The sequence below is a fragment of the Papaver somniferum genome, unplaced genomic scaffold (genome assembly GCF_003573695.1).
Source record: "Papaver somniferum cultivar HN1 unplaced genomic scaffold, ASM357369v1 unplaced-scaffold_31, whole genome shotgun sequence".
In the NCBI taxonomy this organism is placed as follows: Eukaryota; Viridiplantae; Streptophyta; class Magnoliopsida; order Ranunculales; family Papaveraceae; genus Papaver; species Papaver somniferum.
This window is the reverse complement of record NW_020642151.1, coordinates 511,507-536,032: the sequence shown is the minus strand read 5'-3', so window position 1 is coordinate 536,032 and position 24,526 is coordinate 511,507. Positions and strand designations below refer to the sequence as shown.

At 36.3% G+C, this 24,526-nt stretch overlaps 3 protein-coding genes across 3 annotated transcripts; 1 reads left to right on the top strand and 2 right to left on the bottom strand.

The window, feature by feature from the left end:
• Nucleotides 1–1,631: 1,631 nt before the first annotated feature.
• On the bottom strand, nucleotides 1,632–3,986 carry LOC113341799. Its single transcript, XM_026586546.1, has 3 exons — nucleotides 3,596–3,986; nucleotides 2,223–2,839; nucleotides 1,632–2,131 (listed from the first exon to the last, which is right to left on the bottom strand). Exons 1-3 carry the CDS (start codon nucleotides 3,906–3,908, stop codon nucleotides 1,901–1,903), a joined length of 1,161 nt encoding a protein of 386 aa, XP_026442331.1. The 5' UTR covers nucleotides 3,909–3,986; the 3' UTR covers nucleotides 1,632–1,900.
• Nucleotides 3,987–7,169: 3,183 nt separating this feature from the next.
• Nucleotides 7,170–8,021, top strand: LOC113341753. The gene has a single exon (XM_026586510.1). It carries the CDS (start codon nucleotides 7,170–7,172, stop codon nucleotides 8,019–8,021), a length of 852 nt encoding a protein of 283 aa, XP_026442295.1.
• Nucleotides 8,022–9,100: 1,079 nt separating this feature from the next.
• Nucleotides 9,101–11,948, bottom strand: LOC113341751. The gene is made up of 3 exons (XM_026586509.1): nucleotides 11,077–11,948; nucleotides 10,083–10,907; nucleotides 9,101–9,794 (listed from the first exon to the last, which is right to left on the bottom strand). The coding sequence occupies exons 1-3, from the start codon at nucleotides 11,946–11,948 to the stop codon at nucleotides 9,101–9,103; spliced, it is 2,391 nt and encodes a 796-aa protein (XP_026442294.1).
• Nucleotides 11,949–24,526: the final 12,578 nt, after the last annotated feature.

Here is a 24,526-nt window from a genome sequence, read left to right as displayed (position 1 = left end):
TCATGTGAAACATTCCTGGATCCCTACTTGGTCCATCATTAGTTTCTTTCCAGTTCCAATGTGCTGTCTCATCAAACACCACGTCGCGACTTACTACCACTCTGAATATTGTTTCTTTTGGAAAACGTTGACGCGTTTGTTTCCCAACTAAACATGATTCACAGATCCTTGATTCATCGTTTATCTGTGGTAGCCCTCGAACCATCTTATTCCGAGACATAGTTTTTAAGGTTCTGAAACTTATGTGTCCTAACCTTGAGTGCCACTTCCATGAGACTTATCTTGTATAGTCTATTCTGTGAGCGTGAGACTCTAACTAAAAGTCTTCCACTTGGGTCATGAACTGTTAGATAATATTGTCGCATTCTAACATCACATCCAAGTTCTGTAGCTTGTCCTACACTTAGAATGTTTCTTTGTAAGTTTGGGATGAAGTAGATGTTTGTGACAAGCTTCTGTTCTCCGGTCTTGTTCTGAAATAGAATTGATCCTTTCCCTTCAATTTCTACATAAGATCCATCCCCAAACTTCACTTGTCCTTTGATTTTCTCATTGAGTTCAGAAAAGTAGTGTCTCTTACCAGTCATGTGATTGCTGGCTCCATTATCTAAATACCAGATTCCTTCTTCTCCATCCTTTGATTCGTAGTTCTTTGGTATTAGTTTCCTTTCGTTTAAGAATACAACTTCGTGCATGAAAAGAGATGTATCTGCTTCCCTTGTTTAATTCTTGTTTGCTTCTTCCATCTTTTGTATTCTTTCAGGGCATACAGAGGAGAAGTGTCCTGGTTTATCACATCTGTAACAAATAATGTTTGATCTATCCTTCTTTTCTTTCCCTTGGTTTTGATCATTCTGACTTGTTGTTCTATCTTTTGAGTTAAACCTTCCTCCCCTTCCTCGGCCTCTGTTTCCTCTACCACCTCTTCCACGACCTCTTCCTCTTGTCGCAGAGTTTTGTTGGTAAGAGTTTGTGTACAAGAGTTTTCCTTGAGTTTCTCCATTGTTTTCTTCATCAAGGATTCTCTCTTCATATGCTTTCAATCTTCCAATTATATCTTCATAGCTAGTCTTCTTTAAATCTAAGACTTGTTCGAGAGAAGCTATGATATGAATATACTTGGATCTTGGTAAACTATTGAGAAACTTCTTTACCAGTTTATCTTCATCAATGGATTGTCCAAGTGACGCAGCTTTTGAGGTTATCTCTGATAGCTTTCCTGCAAAGCTATCAATAGTATCAGTGTCTTTCATCTTCACTCTTTCAAATTCAGACATTAAGGTTTGAAGACGGGCTTCTTTAACTCGATCAGCTCCGAGATTACGTGCCTTTATTGCATTCCAAATTTTCTTTGAAGTTTTCTGTTCACCAACTTGTAGAAGAAGACATTCTGGTATTGCTTGAAAGAGTAATCCAATGGCAACATTGTTTTTGTATGGGTCCAATGTACCAGGATCAATTTTTTCCCAAACTTTGTAGATTTTCATCAGTACCTTCATTCTCATGGCCCATACTGTGTAGTTTGTGGCGTTGAGGATTGGAACTTGTATTGATGGTGGCGTGAACTGTTTTGCACCAACAATGGTGGTTTCGTTTTCCATGGCTCAAAAACACGCTTTGATACCAATTAATGGCAACTGCAAGATGAAACTTAGCTTATATAAAGACAACTCTCTTTATTGATGTTTAGAAAATCTCTCAAAACTAAACACAAGCTCTAATCTTGCTCATATGATCAACCACAACTTTGGTGATCATATATATATAGAACTATGAATTCCTTTTCCTAGTCTTATTACCTTATTACATGTCTTTCCTTTTCTTAGAACTAGATGACTTCTAATTCCCTTAGGATTACATCAATTTCCTAATCTTGTCCTAACCAGCTTGTTAGTGACTTCTATGTTGAAGTTAATCCAACATTAACAGTATCTCTGGGGCTGTGAGAAGCAAGTCCTGGAATAAGAAGTCCAACCATTCTGAAAAGAATTGAAATTAAACTCTCTTTGAAATCTTTCCCTGGTTTTATTCCTGCAAAGATACCTATGGATAGATCTAACCACGCATTGAAATACTTCGGTATGATGTACAACGGATTGAAGTAGTTCTGGTTTGGTTCTTTCTCCAATACCTGTAATTCATGAACACAAAATGTTAATAAAGTACTCGTTCGTTAGAACAACAATGATGTATCGTTACAAATTAGGTTGAATCAGAATTACCTCTCCTTTGTACCAGCTACTGAAGTAGAGGCAACCACCAAAGTGAGCAAACTGAGAAATGCGATCGTCAAATGGAACCCGAGGGACAACATCAAATCTATAAACAACCCTATGGTACCTCTTGAGAGGCTCATTCAAATTTTCTTTCATTATAATGCCAAAATCCTTATCACCAACCCTAGGTTGTCCGAATGTGTAAACACCAAAGATGCTCTTCCAGATTGCGTCTTCTTGGTGCAAAACTAAGACGGAAGGGAATAGTGTTGCAAGGGCTGCACCTAAACTATGGCCAGTTATTATTATTCTTGCACCCTTGTTTTGCTCAAGCAATTTATTGAGCTGGTCTCTAATGGTGTAGTAAGCCAACACCTTATCACCTGTGTAAGTTTTAGGCCAACCCTTGATATAGTCTTTGTCATTTTGAAGACCTAAAGCTTTCATGAAACCTAGATGAACTCTTCCCATTTTCCCCATGGAAAACCATGATAGATCCACATCTGTTGACCAATCTTTCATGTTAAATGGCTCGGTACCACGAAAAGCCACGACAATCAGATTCGCGTTTGTTGGTGCATCACAGTAAATAAAAGCTTGAGTTGAGCTTGTTTTTTGATACTCTGCACACGATAAAACAATTCTTTTTCATTTCCATGCATGAATCACATGATGAGATTCTATAATTAATTAGAGACTTCAGGGTAAGTGGTTGAATGAATTTTTTTGGTGATAGATATCTTTCATTTGGTCGAGCATAGTAAGTGATGAACTTCAAAGTCTAGTCTTTTTCCACCCCCTTAAATAGTTAAATGTAGGCAAAAAAAAAAAAAAAAAACCCTTGCCATTCCAAAAGTCATAAAACCCCACAAAGTGCATCTGCAATATATGCACCACAAGATAATTAGGGTCTAAAAATGCAACATTATTCTATCAAAAAGAAATGCAAAATTGTTAACCTCTTACTTAATTTTGAATTTACAACTTTGTGAAGTAAGAGCAACTTGGTGAAAACAAGCCGATCAAAACCTTAAGAAAACCTTTGAGGTGTAGATCGAGAATTCAGAGTTTAGGGCATGTGAAAAGAAAAATAACTTAAAAGAGGAAAGAAAACTCAAACAACTTGAAGCCTTTTAAATCAGCTAGCTCAAATTGTTAAACCTACATCATATGCATGCATGCAGGTAAAATTAAAAATAAATTGAGCAAAATACATAAAAACCAGTATGAGGCCAAATTTGTGCACCCATAAAAAATAAAAAAAAAACAAATTAAGCAAAACGCATAAAAATTAGTACGAGTCCAAACAAGTATTATATGTTAATAACTAAGCAATTTATACTAGTAAGATCAATTTAAGTATCTAGTTAATTAAACACCTGTGACAATCCGAAGAAGCAATTTAAAGATGCCACCGTTAAGGGAAAACAAGTTCAATATGAACTCAACAACATGTCCAAGTAACTTGAAAGGAAGATAGAGCAAACCCAAGATCTTTTGAATAATCAAAGTTAGAATTGTTATCAAGTTAGGCAAAGCAACATTATTTCCAAGCTTATCTTCATTGAAATGATGAGATTCAATAAACTTAGAACTTGATAATATTCTTCTAAAGATTAAGACACTGATGATATCAATTAGTCTTAATTTTTCAGGGTGGTATATCATATGTTCGGATGAGTAAGAAGCCATTTTGAGAAGGGATCGGAAATGGGTTTAGAGAGAAAGAGATAGAGAGATATAGAGAGATTTAATGCAACATTTGCTAGAGAAAGATGAAGATGGATGTGAAGAACATAGAAAGACTGAAGCTCTTTATATATAGTTTGTAAACACTACTGTAGATGCACTTAATTAACAGTAAGTCACACATGTGCGGCGGGATATTGATCGAGCAAATACGAATTTTAACTACACAAACGACAGATGAAGAGAAAACTACAGTTAAGCAAGGGGTTAAATACATATTTTTCTGGCAGTCATGACCAGAAAAGTTCGAAACCGCACGTAACTTCTATCATAGACTTGTGACAAGGATACATATATACTACATATGGAGCCAATATTGCTCATGGTTTGTGTGGGTTTAGTTTAATTAGTAGTGTGTAATTATCTGAATTTTGCATAAGAATCATTAGTCCATTATTCATCCACTCGGACCACTCCACATACTTTGACTTTACATCGCCAATTGCAAATAGTGCATACATAACTTGTACCGATTAAAAAAATGCATACATGACTTGTCTAAGATAATATGTGTACCAAAGTAAAATTGAATTCTGGGAATCTGTACTGCAGCGGACTATGACTAGAAGAATTATGTGGAGGGCATAGTTTAGTCCTTCTGGTCAATATAGAGGGCATTTTTCTTTACTCAACAGCAACAATGCAGATAAGTCCATACGGCATAGGTTAAACTTTTACCATCAACAACAAATAACGTCCTAGACTGAAATGTTGCAAGTGGCCTTTGCATCACCTCATATTAAGAAGGTTTTGAGTTCGACTCCCTAACCCTAATTAACAGTCGCGTGCAATTCACGACGGAGCTAGGACGCGCTGGGTGTGCTTTAGCACCCTTAGTTGTTGGAAGGCCAAGCTCAGAATAGATCTAAATTATATATTCAGCCTTTAAAACATAACCAACTTCTTTTCAGTAGGCTTCCCTTTATCACAACAATTGTAGCTGGATATGCTTTCTTGATTCTTACATATCTTCGTGTATTATGGACTAAAAGATTTGATCAATTAATATATCTATTTTTAAAACAATATAATTGAGAGAGACAAGAATGTAATTGCAACCAAATGATGGATGCCTTCTTTAGAGAAACGTTTAAAAAACAAATATAATGCCATAACTTATTAGTTTAGTTGGAGCTGATTGAAAACTCTGAATAAATATTGAAGGGTCTTTGCTGCAGCTATATCACATTACAATGTCTCTGATTGGATAATGAAGGGAAACCCTTTAGTAATAAACTAATAATTTCCCTAAATGTAGTTGAAACCTGAGCATTATGAAGCACGGTTTCTGGTTGAATCCCCATAATTTTCCATCATTTTTCAAGAATAAAAGCCAAATACGTCATTTTCTACGATGTTATTTTCCTCAACATGATCAAAGGGTGTGGCCGTGTGGGGCATGAAGCACAAGTTAAATTTTTACGAACATAACAGATACAACTTCGTAAACATAAATGATGCAAGTAGCCTTGCATCCCCTTGTGTTAAGACGTTGCGAGTTCGCCTCCTTCCCCCCCACCCCCCACAGTAGCCAGGCATTATGAGGGACGAAACCAGAAGATGGCTGAGGTATGCCTTGACACCCTCCTTAGTTGGAAAAGGCTTAACCCGATTAGGGGGAAAAACAACTCCCCCGTTCATCACGACAACCATGTCTCTCATTTTTTATTTTATTTTTGGTTATATAGCACTCTTGACTTGTCGATTCTGGTCAGTTTCTGGGCACAATACATTGTGAAGGTGTAGGGACGTGTGTGCGGTGTGTGCCTTACTGGCCTATGAACTGTATATGCAAAAGCTCATTTACAGATATAACTCTTGAATACAGCTGTACGTCTCAGCTCTTAGTAAGGTTCATATTTTATTTATGATTATGGGGCCAAATTGAGTGAGGCAATATGATTATTCGGATCCATGATTAATGTCTTTTTTCGTATAAGACCAAAAATGATTAATATCAATTTCCCGAAATGAATTGGATATGTTGATTCCATTTTTCTACATTTATCATCTAGGTAAAAAAGAAAAAATCACAAAGCCACTCTTAAGACATATTCCATCTTCAAAAATAAATAAATATTCAAAAATAAGTAACCGCTGTGTATTATGAAGCTAGCTGATATTGAAAGAAGCGTTATGGGGGAACAAAATCCTCAAACGAATCCGAACACTGACGCCTAGTACCATTTTAGTTATAGTTCATCCTGCGGAAATATAAGTGGTTTTTGAAACTACTTTTGCTCTGGTTAAGTAATTAAGTTAGTAAGTGGCAATTATATGCCCATCTAGTTTTTGAAATTTTACTTCATGCAATGTGGTGGTAAGTAATTGCGTTTGAGCTTGAGCAGCAGATTGATATGAATTCATGTCAGTTGATTTTTCAATTTGGAGACAGAGGCTAGCTAGAGCTAGGTAGTTGAGTCTATAAACGAAGGTGCCAAATGCCCATGCATAATACAAGATCACGAAAACTATTGTTGGCTATTTTTCATGATAAAACCAAAATCCACACATGAAAAAAACAGCTTTTTTCAAATTATTTTGATTTTGATTCTTCTTTTTGCTGTCTTTATATGACAGTCCGTACCTTCTATTATTTCAGTCTGTCTTCTCTTGTCTCCCTTTGGCATAAGAAACACGAGTAGTATAAATACTACGTATATAGATTTAGCTTTTGTGTTGCTTTCATGCTGGGGTATGATGTACATGTGAAAGTAAATGTAAATACTAAATAGGCTTTGTGAACCTGTTGGCAGTTAGAGGCAATGCTCCAACGCCTATCTTACTCTGCACTTATCAGAGAAACTCCGTAATTAATTTTATATGGTGTCTCTGGTTTATGTTGTAGATTCCTTAGTAGAATGAAGTACGAAGAAACTCGTCCATAATAACGAAATTAGTCAAATTAAAAATAGTTTTCTAGCATGTTTTCACGTTATCGACATATTTAAACGGATTTTTATTATTTCCCTTACGAATGTGCACAGACAAAAAAATGATGATGAAGTACCCTAAAGCACAAAGTAGACTTTGCATCATCATCTTAGCCATCTCTTGTTTAACAAGTGTAAAGATGCTGAATCTGCAAATTCAGGCAGCGAAATCTGCAAAGCTGGCTGATATATACATAACGTAGCTAGGCATGAACACATTTTTGTTCCACATCCACATATATATAGTGCAATAACTTTCTGCAATCAGCATATGGAAGAAACTATGCATGTTTTGTTTACCTGCCCTTTTTCTAGGGCGGTTTGGATGATCATACCAGGAGGATCAGGTATTTTAGCTGGAGTTCATAGCAACATTGCGACTGTTTTTGAATCGTGGATGAACGCAGTTCGACAAAAAAGCAGAAGTGAAAGCTGGTTAAAATTGGCAATGACTGTATCATGGTCAATTTGGAATGAAAGATGCGAAGTCCAGTTTCAAAAAAAGAAGGCAAATCCTGTTGAAGTTGCCAGAAAAGCCATGAGCTTTGCTTCTTATTTGGATGGTCTTTACAAGAAGCAACAGGACAGAGTTGTAGCTAGACTTCCTAAAACAAATACCTTGCATTGGAAACCTCCTGTGTCACCTTTTTATGTAATAAACTGCGATGCTTCTTATGACAAAAACACTAAACTAACAGGAATTGCTTTGGTGTTGCGTGATTTTGCAGGGAACTGGTGGGGATGCTCAGCAAAGTGCTATGCAGGAGTAAAAGACTCCGAGCAAATGGAATGTCTGGCGTTTTCAGAGGCTGTCAAATGGAGCAAAGCTTTGCAAGACGCTCATGTAGTTTTGGAAACAGACTTACAAGGAATTGAAAGCTACATAGTGAAGAAAGCACCAGTGATAGCTTGGGAAAATGAAGACATTCTAATTGATGCAATTGACAGTTTGAAAAGTATTCCTCATTGGATGTGTCATTTCGTTCCTAGGTCTTGTAATAAACCTGCTGACAAGTTAGCAAAGTTCAGTAGAAAGTATAGAGTCAACAGGGTATGGTTAGATAAACCCCCTGATATTATTGAAAGTCTTTTGATTGCAGACACTGTAATCTCTTTTGGTTAATAAAATTCACATCTTTGGCATAAAAAAAAACAAAACTTTTGTTTTCTTTTTTCACCTTTTCTTGCTTCCAGTTATGTTTTGGAATCGGGTTCATGATTACACTAAGATGTGATTGCTTTACCTGAATTTGGATCTCTTTTTAACTTTCTATGAATAAAAGCTGTAAACTTTTCCTTTGCAACGAAAAGGAATATGTACTGTCAATTGTCTAAAGCTCATTAACTCGATTCTTCTCGAAAGAAGTATGAAAAACACGAGTGTCATATGAAAAATTATACTATTTACATTTGCAAGTCCTCAGAGAGTAAGATTACCCACCGAAACAAATCTTCTTCTAGATATCTGAAAATTAATTGTTAAATATTTCATTTGATAATCATTACTCTGTTTCTAAAAAATATGCTGGTTTGTTTGCAAATTTACACACAAACAAACTTATTATTTAAAAACGGAGGGAGTATATTATTTTCAGGTAGCTACTAGTTCGACGACACAAAGAGTTTACGCTCTATGTTCTTAGAGGATCTGTCTTAGAATCCTGGTTCCCAACTTAGTTTCAATATTTTTAAATCATATAATGAAGAATATTGACTTTTATTTTGGTTCTTGTCCATGTACCACTTTATTGGATCAATGCTGATCTAATAGTGGGTTGCGCACTCAATCACGCGCTCATGTAACCAGTATACAGAGGTGCATATCCGATCGTTTTATTCCAAGTGTAGCAGTGATAGATTGCATGAACATAATGTAGCTGTGTAGGTGGTAACAAAAATAAATACATAGTTTTTCGAAATTTTACTCCATACAATGTGGTGGTAAGTAATTGCATTGAGCAACAGATTGATATGAATTCATTTGAGTCGATTTTGCAATTTGGAGACAGAGGCTAGAGTTAGGTAGTTGGAGTCTATAAACCAATGTACGAAACACCCATGCATAATACACGATCTGGAACACCATTGTTGGGCCACTTTCGTAATAAAACCAAATCAACACATGAAAAAAGCAGCTTTTTTCAAATTATTTTGATTTTGATTTCTTCTTTTTTACTGTCCTTATATGGCAGTCGGTACCTTCTATAATTTCAAGCTGTCCTCTGGTATCTCCATTTCACATGCCAAACACGAGCAGTATTTTTTTTTTTTATAATAAAATGAAGCTAAAACAGAGCTTCTACGGTAACAACCGGTGATTCTGGTTCCATACAGGATATCCTGGTTCCTGTAATGTCTACCATTTGAGTTCCCTTCCTCATTGTTCTCAGCCAGATTTCTAGTAATCTGTTGGTGCAGGTTCCATATTTCAGGTCCCCTCCATTGTCTACTAATATTGCAACTTGAAATGTAGTTTGCTAAATTTAAAGCTAGATAGTTTTGATTGGAGTTTACGGTGCTCCAGGTAGCAATCTCAAAATAGTTAACATTTTCTTCTTTCAGATGAAATCTTCGATGTATCTGCTCAGCATGAATTTTCCTGGTCAGCTTTATTAGCTCGCAAGAGTTGGACTCGATTTCAATCCTGCTCCCTAAATCTGCTGTCCATTTGAATGCCTCCTGAGCAGCTATTTTTGTTGTTTCTATGGTGCTTTTCTGGATGTTCCCAATGCCTCTTGCCCCTGTATATTCCCCTGTGAAATCATATAACATTAATCCAATTCCATAGGCATTTTTCATACTGTTGAATTGAATTGCAACATTCAGTTTCAGAGTAAATATTGGTGGTGGTTTCCACTGAATTCTGTATTCTATAGTTTTGCTCTTAGCTGCAGACCTGTTATAATCAGTATGCATAAAGTTATTTCTATGTTTTTTTTGAACTGCCTTTCTCATATTCATGTAACTCTGAATTGTATTGGCTAAGGTCTGGGCAGTGCCTTTAGAGTTATTAAAGTGAACATTGCATCTTTCCTTCCAGATATGTCAGAGAACAGTTAAACACAACTCAGTCCAATCATTGTTATTGTGATGGTTTATGTTATTATCTAGGATATAGGATAACCAAACATGGAAATCTGTGTGACCCCTATAAACTATATTGCGGTAAATTTTTAATTCTAACCAAACTTGAATAGTAAGAGGACAGTGCATGAAAAGATGAGTTAGAGTCTCCCTTTGGCAATTGCAGATTTTGAAAATGTCTTTAATGTAGCTTAGGTGTTTCCCCACTTTTGCTCCAGTTGAGAGAATGTTCTGTGCTGCTTTCCATGTGAAAAGCCTTATTGAGGGGCTACTGTTCAAATTCCAGATAGCCCTCCAATTTTTATTTCTACTTGGTGTAATTTCTTTGCTTTTTGTTAACTCCTTATAAAGAGTTTTGACAGAATAGTTTCCATCTTTGGTGAGAGGCCAGATGACCCTATCATCTTGGTTGTGATGGATTTCTATGTTCCTTATCTGGTTTGCCAAGTTGTTGTCAAAGAGTTCAAAAATAAGCTCTTCATTCCATTGATTGTGATTTATGATAAGGTCACTTACTTTCTGGATATGATCAGGATAATTATCTGGTTTGATTATGGGAGCTGTTTGGTTTGGCACCCAATTGTCAGACAAAATATGTATATTATTCCCTGTTCCTACTCCCATTTGGTGGATATTTTCAATTCCAGAAAGGATTCCTTTCCAAACCCAGGAATCAGTGATTTTAGGTTTTGTTGAGATGTGCATTATATCTTCCTCAGGGAGATATTTTGCACTCATAACTTGAGCTCCCAGGATGTCTGGCTGTGTCATCATTCTCCAACCAATGTTTGAGATCATAGCTTCATTGAACTTTTCAAGATTCATGAAGTCTAATCCCCCTTCATCTTTGTTTTTGCACACTGCAACCCAAGCCGTAGGGTAGATCCCTTTGCTTTTACCATCTTCCACCCCAGAAGAAATCTCCCTGAATTTTATTCATTTCTCCTATAGTTTTTTTTTGGTATCTGGTAGTTAGTTAGCTAGTACTTTGGTATCTTGAAAGTACTCATTTTCCCAGCACGGTTTATGGTTTTCCCTTTCCAACCAGCTAATCTTCCTTTCAGTTTAGCTATGATAGAGTGGAAAGATTTTACCTTAGACTTGTTGGTGAATAATGGTGATCCAAGTACTTGTCAGTTAAAGGAATATGATCTATCTTCATTAACTCAGTGATTTCCTTAACCATTTCTTTAGAGGTATTTTTACTAAAGAAAATCCCAGACTTTGTTAGGTTCATCATCTGACCAGAGCCATAACTAAACTTTTCAAAGATGTTAAGGATGTTTTCAGCTTCCTTCCTATCTGCTTTGCAGAAGATGATACAATCATCTGCAAATAGGAGGTGACTGAGAGCAGGGGCTTTTTTCGTAATTTTTATCTCATGGATTTCTCCTTTGTTCTCAGCATCCATTAAGGTTCTAGAGAGCACTTCCATGCATAAAATAAAGAGATATGGTGAAAGGGGGTCTCCTTTTCTTAAACCCCTTGAGGGTTTGAAGAACTCACAAGGAACCCCATTCAGCATGATTGCTAAGTTGATTGTTGAAACACATTGCATTATCAAATTGCACCATTTAGTAAAAAAAACCATTCTGGTTAGAACAGCTATAAGAACATTCCATTCAACTCTGTCAAAAGCTTTTGACATGTTTATTTTTAGCCCCATCCAACCTTGGTTATCCCTTCTTACCCTCATATTGTGAATTATCTTATGTGTCACCATGGTGTTATCATTTATTTGTCTTCCAGGTATGAATGCATATTGGTATGGAGAAATTATTTTGTGAAGGAGAGGTTTCATTCTCTTAGCCATCATCTTAGATATCACTTCGTAAGTGGTATTGCACAAAGCTATTGGCCTGAAATCAATAGGAGAACTAGGAAATTGAGTTTTTGGTATAAGAGAGATGAAAGTAGAATTCATCTCTTTCAAGATGAAGCCAGTATTGAAGAAATTTTGAACCATTTTTATCATGTCAGGCCCTATAATTCCCAATTATCTTGGAAGAAGTTTGGTGGGAAACCATTTGGGCCTGGAGCCTTATTTCCTTCCATATCAAATAAGGCATTATTTATTTCCTGAGGAAGGGGAGTTTCCATTAGATTGTTGTTCTCTTCTTCAGTTATCCTTTTTGGGATAAGATTTATCATATCTATATTTAGAGTTGGGTTAGATGTTGTGGCTATTTCTCTGAAATGATCAGTGAAACATTTTGATGTAGAAGGTCTATGATTTAACCACATACCATCTTTTCCTTTAATGGCGTCAACTATTTTCCTCCTATATCTGGTTCTAGCAGAGTTATAAAAGAAAGAAGTATTTCTATCCCCTAAACTGATAGTATTATTCCTGTTTTTTGTTTTCCAGAAGTCTTCCTCTATGTCATTCCACTGACTTAGAGTTTCTCCAAGTATCTTAATGTCAATGGGGCATCTGTTTTCATCTTGTGAGAGTTTCTCAATTTCCTTTTTGATAGTAGTTATCCTGTTTTTTATATTCCAAAAGACATTTTTGTTCCATTTTTTCAGAATATTCTTTACATTGTAAAGATTTTTAGCTAAAGAGTAGCTAGCTTAACCAGATTGGTTACTGTTCCAAGCTTCCATTATCAACCTTTTGCAATATGGATTTTTCATCCATCCTCCAAAGTATTTGAATGGATAAGCTCCATCTTTCCAGTCATGGTTAGTTTTCAGTATTATAGGGCAATGATCAGAGCCTCTTGCAACAAGATGGAATAGAGTAGACATTGGGAAAATGGCAATCCATTTGTCATTGAAAAGAGCTCTGTCAAGTATTTCTTCGACTCTCCCATTATCATTCTTTGGTTGCACCAAGTAAAAGGGTATCCAGTAAAACCCAAATCCTGGACTCTCATGCTAGAGATGATGTCATTAAAGCAAGCAGCCTCATTCCTATCAAAAGGTCTTAAACCTTTTTTCTCCTCACTAGATAAAAGAAAATTTAGGTCCCCCATTATTAACCATGGTATGTTAATGTTATCTGCCATTTTCATTAGATTCTTCCAAGAATCTAATTTGTGAGAATAAGGGCTGCCATAAAAGGAAGTAATCATGTAGTTATTGCCTGTGATATTATCTTTGGCTAAAGCATGAATGATGTTATGTTCATAGCTTTGTATGTGTAATTGTATGTAATTCTTCCAAATCATAGCCATACCTTCTGATGTAGTTTTTAAGTGGTAGTAAAGTTCGTTCAACTCGGATTGTGTAGACTCGATTTTAGACTCAAATTAAAATAGAAAACTTAAAAAGAAATTGTATTCAAGATTATAAAAAGCACTGAGACTCAGGATTCAACCAATCTCCAATTTTTATGTGATTTAATCTAGTCAATATTTATGCAACTCTTTACGTTTAAAGTGATTCTAATATTTTTTTCCTAGACAAGTAGATTCTCAAAAAAAATAGTTGTAAATCGAAAGCATGGACCATCAAAAGACTTAACCTAAGCATGACCCATCAATTGAGAACACAACCACTTAATCAGAATCATATATTCGATTTCGATTCAGTGCAAATAATCATAAAAGAATTACAAAAATTAAATTAAATAGAATTTACCACATAATAATTGGAAAAATGGCTTCCTCCATCGCCTCAGCAATGGGGTTTAACTCCTCATATTAATCACTTGCTCAAAATATTTGTCCATAGCCCAAAAGTTGATTAAAAGAATGAAAAATTATAAAACTGATTGTTTGCAACGGTGTAATGGCGTTGCAAAACGATGAACGACTGTTACAAGGAAGTAACTATAGCAGCATTACAGATCTGAGACGTTGTTCTTATTTGCAACCTTTGTTCTTCAGCAGCAGCAGCAGAAACGCGGGTTTTCCTGCAGCTCGATCTCTTCAGCTCTATGGTGTTACAAACTCCTCTGCGACTGTTCCCATCACTTCGTAACCTTCCCTGGGACTCGAACACACCTTTTATACTGCTCACAAACCTAAAAATAGCGATTAATTCTCTCTTTTTCTTTTCGTGCAAGCCACGACAATAATCTTCTCTGCCGATTTCCTTAAGCGTTTCTAAGACTTCCAAATCATCCGAAACTTTTCCTTAGATAGAATCTCACCTTAGGAAACAATATCACGCCTTTAGTCTCCCTAGAATTCCTAAAATAATTCCACAAAGTTTCCGTGCAAAACTCAAACTATGTTTCCTTTTTCTGGATTATCCAGCCCAATTTGATCGATTTCAGCGCACATACCAAGCCTGTTATGCTCAATCACGTCCAGCCCAACAAATTTCAGCGATTGAATCTCTCTAAAACACCTTCGAAATCCAACCCAAAGTTTGGTTCTTTGCTGGACATTTTTCCCGCCAAAATTTCATTCGAATTTGAGAAGAAAGTGACCTCCCCCTATCCTGTGCTGGTCTCCCTTTAACAGATGCATGGAAATGGGTCACCCCTTAGTAATTAGGTTACCCCTTATCCAAATTGAGAGTCCGTATAGTAATTTTCTCCCACGAGCACAAAAATCACTTTTTTAGCCAATTTCGCAGCAAAAGCTTATTTCTCCAAAAATACCTACAGGGACGTAAAAAGCCATAATAAATATAAAATCGAGCACTAATAATATATACAATTGAGATTATATAAGACACAAAAATGTGCCTATCAAATACCCCCAAACTTATTATTTGCTAGTCCTCGAGCAAATCAAATAGAAAATAAAATCCTAACTCACTGTCGATGGCATCGTCGATTGCATTTAGCGTATGAAATAAGCCTTTAAACCCCTAGGTGGCCCTAGTGGCCGAGTTATAGTCTCGAGAGGGCTTACCATAGGTATACCCACAAAACCTTTATACTCCAGATCCTAGCTATCTACACAGAACCTTGGAAGGCACTAAAGAATCTCCTTGGTTGGCATACTTATTGACTACAGGAGGAAGTACCCTGATGCGAAATTCCAATTGATGTACACGAGTTTGCACTCAAGCATACTAAAATTCATATAAAGTGACAAATCTCTACTCAAATAGTTGCACTATGGACATCAATATCCGGAGTCAAAACTAATCACATGGATAGATCAAAAAGATGGATATAGAAAAACATAGATGGTTTTGATGTTTACTAAGTGAACGGCGTTTCCCATATCTGTCTGAAGGCCTCCTCCAAAATGAACCTATCCTAATGGATTGAGGTACAAGTCTGACTAATATCAACACACTGGCATATACAAGGGAACCAATGGTCGATAACCTAACTCTAGGTCAACACAACTGGCATATACAAGGGTACCAGTGGTCGACTTTATTGAATTTATTCCTTTTGGTCAAATGGTCTGGTCTCAAATTTTTTTATTTTTTTTTTGCATCTCTTTTTTTTTTTTTTCTATTTCTTTTTCTTTCTCAACTTTTTTTATTTCATGGCATCTCAATCACTCTAATTCATCCTAGCATTGGTAACAACTTGAATCGTGAGCCCCACCTAATCACTTAGAGCAACATAGTTTAAAAACAAAATAAAATAAAAATAGAAGTGAAAAGGACTCAACGACATATGGTGAAACTATCATGTTATTTCTAACACCTGAAGCTCTGTGCTTTTATGAATAGACTCTTTAGATGTTTCCATCTAATCAGATTGGTTCCTCAACTCCTACAACCAAAATGCTTCCATCCACTTAGATTGGTTAGTGCAATCCTTAATAGGCATAAATTTCTAGGCTCTGGAGTTTATTTATTGCAACTAAAAAGTTTCTCCCATACCCCCAAACTTAAATCTAACATTGTCCTCAATGTTCTAAAGATAAAATTAAAAGCATGAACAAGGAGAAACTGTTACCATTTGAAGCAAAAGAGATAAGGAAAGATATTACCGTGTTGCATGAGATTGGGTTACCTCCCAAGAAGTGCTAAGTTTAATGTCTTCATCCAGACATAAGAAAGGATTAATCACCTCGTATCATAGAGTAATAGCCGAAATATTTGTGGGTCATCAAAACCAAATAGAGCTATCACAAGTAAAAGGAATCTGCAACATGCCAAGAAAATTAACAAATAAAGCGCACCCTTGTCTAGTTTCCTGTTTAAGACAACTACATCTAGCTGTGGTTCAGGTTCAGGCTCTATGAAAGGGTCTAGATAAAATATTTTCATGCGCTGGAATTCCTCAAAGCTAAGGTCCGGTTCAGGTATTAGAGTCTGGAAAAACTCAAGTAAAAACTTAGAAGCACATAATAATAACCTGAATAATTGTGGATCCTTAAAGTCAATCAGTTTTGACTCACACAGCTGACCACAATGAGAGTGCTGGTCTTCCTTAAACAAATGTGTCGATCCTAATCTCCTAAAGTAATTAGGTTTAGACTCAAAACTTAATAATTGATACATATGAAACTTACACGTTCCCACAATTGGTCGAAAAATGTTTGGTGGGAAAACAAAGTCAATCTGGATATCATAGCCTGGGTAAACCACATCAACCAGAGGATGGGTTTCTAACAACTGAACTTCCTTATGGACATCACTAGGTTCGGGAAAACGTGTATGAAGATAATCTTGTAAAATGGTTGAGGCACATATGTCAAGTCCTAAGTGAGGGACCTTTGTAAGAGTTAAAGCACATAGAGAATGATAATCACCCCCAAACTTAGATTTTTGGATATCTCTAGATAGACTAGCTACAATTTCCTCAATTTCTAGATCGTTGGAATCCTGAAAATAGTCAATTGCTTCTTCTAGGTTATACTCAAGTGACGCATCCTCACTCATATTTAATAGTTGTACGAGTTCAGTTTCTTCGTCTAAGACCAATGTTTCTAAATCGCTAGACTCTAAAACAATATCCTCAGAAAAAAAATCGTTCCTCTAAACCATTATTAGCTTCGTAATCAAAAGGAAATACTACATCGTCTAAAACGGGGGTATCTCCTCGTCCTTTTGAATAGGTGAATAATTATTAAAATTATTTGGATTTGAACTAGAAACATTATCATTATTAATCTCAATTGGAGTAACAAATTCCTGATCACTATGCCTACTTATTTCAAATTCTTCATCAACACTATCCTCATCATAATCATCATAATAACATGAAAATGGTTGAACCTCATCTAAACAAGTAGTGTTACCAATTTTATCCTCTTCATCTTGATTATGCAAATAACTATCCTCATTCTCAAGGGTACTATTGGAATCACTGTATTGGAAATTAAGATTATTTCGAGCAATTCTTTCGTTCGTCTCAGCTATCAGCTTGAAGGATTCCTCTATAAAAAGTTCTCTTTCTTCATAAACTAAGTTATTCATCTCAGCTAACTTACGTGTCGACTCCTCTAATTTACTGAGGGACTCTTCTAAAGGAGAAATATAAGAACTTTGCTCGTATGACCGGTGTGTGTGTGGATAGTAATTGGGCTCATCAAGGTATGAGTCATAACCTTGAAAAGGCTGATGTTCCCAACCACTATTCACACTATGGTCAAAGTAGTAACGTCCATTTTGAAACTCAGTCGGATATTCGTTGTATTGGCTATTGTAATACCAGTTCGACATTCTATTGCAGGGGTGTGAGTTGTCACACAAAATAAAACCCACTGACAGGGGATTCGTGGGTGGATAGAGTCTTACTTCCCGTACCAGACGGGCGATGAACCGTTGAAGTCGACTCAGGCCACCAACTCCGATGTCAGTGTACGAACCCGAGGGGCCGAGACAGTATCGTAACTGTCGTCCTTCCCTGCAAACAGTTTATATTTAATTTTTAACCCTTCCTTAGAGTTTTAAAAATAATGTCCAAGAATGTCCAAAAAATCCAAAAATAAAAGTGTCCAAAAAGGAAAAGAAAAATTACAAAAATAACACCCTATTTACAATTTCTAAAAATAAAACAAAATAACTGTATACAAAATCTTCTTCTTCACTCCTTTCGGATTCCTCTTTTCTTTGATTCTTTGGCGATGCTTTCCTTTTATAACACTTTTTCTTCCCTTGTAGCTTCGCTCCAAATTTGAAAAGAATCGAAAAATACCAAAATGCGTAAAAAAGAACAAAAAATAACAAAAATAAAAAGAAACCTAAAACAAATCTAAATACAAGTCCGTGTCGGCGGCGCCAAAAATTGATGTAGTTTTTAAGAGTGGTAGTAAAGTTCGTTCAACTCGGATTGTGTAAACTTGATTTTAGACTCAAATTAAAATAGAAAACTTAAAAAGAAATTGTATTCAAGATTATAAAAAGCACTGAGACTCAGGATTCCACCAATCTCCAATTTTTATGTGATTTAATCTAGTCAATATTTATGCAACTCTTTACGTTTAAAGTGATTCTAATATTTTTGCCTAGACAAGTAGATTCTCAAAACAATAGTTGTAAATCGAAAGCATGGACCATCAAAAGACTTAACCTAAGCATGACCCATCAATTGAGAACACAACCACTTAATCAAAATCATATATTCGATTTCAGTTCAGTGCAAATAATCATAAAAGAATTACAAAAATTAAATTAAATAGAATTTACCACATAATAATTGGAAAAATGGCTTCCTCCGTCGCCTCAGCAATGGGTTTAGCTCCTCATATTAATCACTTGCTCAAAATATTTGTTCATATCCCAAAAGTTGATTAAAAGAATGAAAAACTATAAAACTGATTGTTTGCAACGGTGTAATGGCGTTGCAAAACGATGGACGACTGTTACAAAGAAGTCACTGTAGCAACATTACAAATTTGAGACGTTGTTCTTATTTGCAACCTTTGTTCTTCAGCAGCAGCAGCAGAAACGCGGATTTTCCTGCAACTCGATCTCTTCAGCTCTGTGGTGTTACAAACTCCTCTGCGACTGTTCCCATCACTTCGTAACCTTCCCTGGGACTCGAACACACCTTTTATACTGCTCAGAAACCTAAAAAATAGCGATTAATTCTCTCTTTTTCTTTTCGTGCAAGCCACGACAATAATCTTCTCTGCCGATTTCCTTAAGCGTTTCTAAGACTTCCAAATCATCTGAAACTCTTCCTTAGATAGAATCTCACCTTAGGAAACAATATCACGCCTTTAGTCTCCCTGGAATTCCTAAAATAATTCCACAAAGTTTCCGTGCAAAACTCAAACTCTGTTTCCTTTTTCTGGATTATCCAGCCCAATTTGATCGATTCCAGCGCACATACCAAGCCTGTTATGCTCAATCACGTCCATCCCAACAAATTTCAGCGAATGAATCTCTCTAAAACACCTTCGAAATCCAACCCAAAGTTTGGTTCTTTGCTGGATATTTTTCCCGCCAAAATTTCATTCGAATTTGAGAAGAAAGTGACCTCCCCCTATCCTGTGCTGGTCTCCCTTTAGCAGATGCCTGGAAATGGGTCACCCCTTAGTAATTAGGTTACCCCTTATCCAAAGTGAGAGTTTGTATAGTAATTTTCTCTCACGAGCGCAAAAACCACTTTTTTAGCCAATTTCGCCGCAAAAGCTTATTTCTCCAAAAATACCTTCAGGGACATAAAAGCCATAATAAATATAAAACCGAGCACTAATAATATATACAATTAAGATTATATAAGACAGAAAAATGTGCCTATCACCTCCATCTTGTCCCCTTGGTGGTACCAGGCAATAATTTTGAACATTCATGTTTTTAAGAATGTTGTGCATGTTTTTGTTTTGTTGTTTTGTCTCCAGTAAGCAGAGAATATCAGGGTTCTCATAATCCAAAAGGTATTTTATGTAATCTTTAGTTTTTTCTGTCCTAGTCCTTGACAGTTCCAAGATATGAAAATGACAAACTCCCAAAAATAAGATGTTATTGGCTATTATGAGGCTTAATTTAGACTATTTTGGGTTAAAATTGTGTCTGCTATGGTAGGCTTTAGGAATATGCAGATAGAAATTTAAATTTAGATGAAGAGATACCTTTCCCCTTACTGTGTTGTACCAAGGATTTGGACTTTCCACTTTTGGTTCCTTGTTGCCTCCTTCCCCAATTTGCTCATGAGCTTCCTTTGAGGTTGTTGCATAAAGAGTTTCCATTTCCATACTTCCTCTTTTTTTCTTTGGATTGTTAGGATTTGCCTCCCTTGTCTCTATTTCATCAAACTTGTTTAGGAGGTTCATTGGTCTTTGGTAGCTAGGAGTTGTAGCAATTTGAGGTTCTCTTTCATTGTTGTTAGGGATTGCATTCTCAAAACCTGGTGGAACAGTTGGAGAAGCTTTCTGTGGGATGGTTTTGTTGGTTTTTGCAGCTTTCTTAATTGAGTGAGCTTTGACATATTTCCTTGCATCCTTCCTGTTACAGCTTCCTTAGTACCTGAACTGCCCATATCAAACATCATCTCTCTTTCACTTTCCTTATAATGCCTTTTGTTGGGGATATTAAGAAAAGGGTCAGAGTGATCTACAGGCCTAATGTTCTCCATTATATCTCTGTCAGAACTGTCAATTCGTGTATCCTCACTTTCTTTTCTAGTTGCATCTGTTTCTTCTTCTTCAGTCTGTTGGTGTTTCCCTGTGAATCCCACTATCCTTAGAGCTCTTGGAATCTCATTCTTATTGACTTGGATGGAGATGTGATGAGAATCAGAGGAAGAGGATATGTTATCATCTTCTCCTTGTATCTGACTTTGTTCCCCAGTAGCATCATTCATCATAACCTTGCCTTTGCTCTCTTGTTTCAATTTTTCCTACTCTTTTTTTTCCTCACAAGTTAGCAGGCTATGATCAGGAATTCTGCAGGTTTGACAAAGTTTTGGAGTGATAGCATAAGAATATTCAATTCTTGTTTTGATGTTTCCAACTTTTGCCCACATTCCTGTTGGCATTTTCTCTTTAACATTTATAAGCGCATTGACATCCACATTTTTATTCATCATCATCTCTTCCATATGGTTTCTTAGACTCTTGCAGGACTCCAGCTGGTTTGCAGATTTCATATAGAGCCTCCCAAGATGTTAGTCTTGTTGGAACTCTCTTCAGGTGAATTTTCATTAATAGGTGATAGAATCTTGCTAGGTTGATTTCATTGGGCCCATTTTTTGGTATTGCTATCATTACCATGAAGCTTCCCAGAGCAATCCATGGTCCCTGGTGAGAAGGTGTTGTTTGCCATCTTCTGTGTTGATCTTGATGATGTAGAAATTGAAACCTCTGTTGTGCTTTGAGATGTTGAAGCCATTTGAGATGTCCCAAGTTCTCTTTATACAGTTTGTTAGATCCATAATGAGGGTTTTTTTTGGGTTTGCTAGTCTTCCTAGGAAAGATAAGTTCCAATCTTTTAGCTCAGGTTTTTTGAGGTAACATGGATCTATTTCAACACAAGGTTCCTCAATATCATCTATTTTGACATCCCTTTCCATTTTTTCAGCAACATCAGTGATGTTAAGCTGAGCAGATTCCTCCACTATGTATATGAAATAGAATTAGAAAGTGTTTTGATTGTTGGGTTACTGAGAATTGATGAGAAGGGTATGCAGAGTTGTTCTCTGAATAGTGAAGCTTAGATTTCTTAGAAGAGAGCTAAGCGGGTGATACTTGTTTTGGGTGAGGGAATTTTTGAATTTGAAGTCAGTGTGGTATTGTCTTTTCTGTATAGTACTTTGCTTTGCTATTGGTGCTTCTGTTGGAGAGCGGCCTCTGAGTACCAAAGTAACATTTATTGCTCTGGTTCTGATTTTTTGTACCATTTCTGATGCTATCTCTTCTCTTTCTCGGTTGTGAAGTAGTGTGGATCCAATGTAAATTGTTGTTGTTGTTATGCCAATGGTTGGTATGATACATCATGGGTTCTTTGTCATAGCATATCATCATGTGTATGGTAGTTTTACCCATACATTCGTTGGGTGTTTCCTCATTTTGAATATGAGGTGTTGTACTTCTGTAATATGACATCAAATTATGGTACTGTATTATTTCTTTGTCCATTCCATACATGGTTTAGGAACTGACTTTTGCTATCTTAAGTTGACTAAAGTTGGTATCGTTTATTATTAAGTAGTTATTATACCAAATCACTCCTCTCATAATCAATGTGGTTTTGAGCCATCACTTTCAGCCGTTGCATCTTGTCATAGCCCTTCGCAGGCCAGTCAGTATTTTCGATGGTACTCCTTGTTGGATTATACCGTTGAGTTTGAGTATGCTCGTGACATTGTATTTTAGTGATTTTGCATTCACCAGTAGACCAATTGTGTGTCACCAAAACTTGTTCATTTGAGGAACTATGCCCATGATCGTCGCAATACATCTTTATGTACTATTTTACAGCAGTAACGTTAACCAAATGCTTTTGATTTATGATGTTTTGGTTAGAGTGAGTTAATGCCGTAAATGAGTGTTGAATCTCAAAAATTTGCATCCACTTTATCTTGAGATGAATTGTTGTTATACCCATAGGTGACGAAACCATAAACAGATTTATTTTGTTCACAATGCCCAAGAAACAATACTGCATAAAGCTGCTTTCAGTATGCCTTATCTGATTTTCTGTGGGTAACCACAAATCCCATATTGACCTTTCCATATGCAATTTATGAACTTCGAAGGAATTCTGCTTGTTTATTATTGGATTAGGAGGTTTGTTCCCTTCATAAATTTTGAGATAGCCAAGGGGGTACAGATTGTATTGGGTTACACAATCTATAAGGATTTGGAAATACAATGATTCTCTAAGAGCAAGTCTTATGGTGGAATCCATCCATCTTCCATTTTCCACGTCATCTCAGCATTTGGAATTATGGATGGAAGCGCAAGTGTAATGGTGGAATAGTAGAAACGCTATTCTTAATGAAGCTAAAAAAACGCAATTAAGAATGGTGTTTTTTTTCAGCCGTTAGATTTCAACAATTCATTTTAAATCTACGGATAAAAAAAACGCAATTCTTAATTGCGTTTTTTTAGCTCCATTCTTAATTGCGTTTAACGCTATTCTTATTGGCGTTTAGATGGATTACACGGACCCTTCCACCAAACCATGGAACCTTGCTTGGATTTTCTGTAGAAAACCCAACTTGGAAGCCACTAAACTTGACATTCCATGAATTTTCCACACTTGGAATAGGTTGGATTCCACCATAAGACTTTCTCTAAGTTGGAACTGAGATCATTGTTTTTCTCATCCTTTAATTCAGTTCTGTTATTAGTTGTAGTTGTACTGAGGTTGACCCATGAGAGTTCTAAGTTGTTGAAATAGAGCCGTTGGCAAAGTACCGTTAGGTTCTTTGACCCGAGTCTGCTGATTCGGTGGAAATAAAATTTAGACCGATTCACAAACAGGATCATTAAATATGCTGAACAACCAATATTAGTTAAATCGTAATGATTCAAAAATTGCGTGTGTCTGTTGGATTGCCTGACTTCATTGACCAATACACTGCATTGATATTGATTGTTAAATTTTCTTCTGAATCGGTTGAGCGAATACTGACTCTCTATGCTTGCATTGAGTCTAGAATTTTTCTTAGTCATTCTTTTACCACCGTGTTTAGTATTATATGGGCCCAGATGGGACCTTGTGTTCTCTAACTTGTGAGAATCTAGCCGTTGAGAGTTAGTCGTTAGAGACCAAGACCCTAGTTGTTCTCCCGAGTCTGTCGACTCGGAATAGTTGGGATTGCCAAACCGATTTAGGTACATGTTCAATGAATTTCATGAACAACCAATTCCAGTTAATACTGAAAAAGAGGGTCTAACAACACCACCCAATATTTGGCTTAGCAATCTGTATGGACCAACTCCAATATACTTTGCTACAGAATCAACTAGACAGTCATACTCAATCTAGATTAAAGTATACCAAGGAGTTAATATCTCTCTCTTGTTTTGATTTACTCGAGCTAATAGAAATCAGCGAGTCTTTAATCAAACACAAGGAATAACTTGGATGATACCAAAGACCAATATCCAATGATCAATCAATGATAATCAACAACCAAAGGTTGGATTATTCTAATTGATGATCTAAACACACAACCTGTATTATTTCAATTATAAAGATAAAACAATATAATGCGGAAATAGAAATAACCCAGACACCAGAAATTTTGTTAACGAGGAAACCGCAAATGCAGAAAAACCCCGGGACCTAGTCCAGATTGAACGCACACTGTATTAAGCCGCTACAGACACTAGCCTACTCCAAGCTAACTTCGGACTGGACTGTAGTTGAACCCCAATCAGTCTCCCACTGATCCAAGGTACAGTTGTACTCCCTACGCCTCTGATCCCAGCAGGATACTGCGCACTTAATTCCCTTAGATGATCTCACCCACAACTAAGAGTTGCTACGACCCAAAATCGCAGGCTTTGATAATAAACAAATCTGTCTCCCATATACAAGTCTATCAAAGGATCAATCTTTCTCCCACGGATAAACCCTAAAGGTTTTGTTCCATCTTTTGATAATAATCAAGGTGAACATGAACCAATTGATAATCCGGTCTTATATTCCCGAAGAACAACCTAGAGTTATCAATCACCTCACAACAATCTTAATCGTATGGTAGCGAAACAAGATGTTGCAGAATCACAAACAATGAGACGAAGATTTTTGTGATTACTTTTTATATCTTGCCTA

Excerpts from the sequence above, each read along its gene's own strand:
- LOC113341799 (XM_026586546.1), bottom strand. The coding sequence starts at position 3,908 with ATGGCTTCTTACTCATCCGAACATATGATATACCACCCTGAAAAATTA. Across the intron at positions 2,840-3,595 it reads GCTTCTTCGGATTGTCACAG|AGTATCAAAAAACAAGCTCA; the intron begins GTGTTTAATTAA and ends TATCGTGTGCAG. Across the intron at positions 2,132-2,222 it reads GTAGCTGGTACAAAGGAGAG|GTATTGGAGAAAGAACCAAA; the intron begins GTAATTCTGATT and ends CATGAATTACAG.
- LOC113341751 (XM_026586509.1), bottom strand. The coding sequence starts at position 11,948 with ATGGTTCAAAATTTCTTCAATACTGGCTTCATCTTGAAAGAGATGAAT. Across the intron at positions 10,908-11,076 it reads TATTCACCAACAAGTCTAAG|GGAGATTTCTTCTGGGGTGG; the intron begins GTAAAATCTTTC and ends AATAAAATTCAG. Across the intron at positions 9,795-10,082 it reads CCTCTTACTATTCAAGTTTG|GTCTGCAGCTAAGAGCAAAA; the intron begins GTTAGAATTAAA and ends TGATTATAACAG.
- LOC113341753 (XM_026586510.1), top strand. The coding sequence starts at position 7,170 with ATGGAAGAAACTATGCATGTTTTGTTTACCTGCCCTTTTTCTAGGGCG.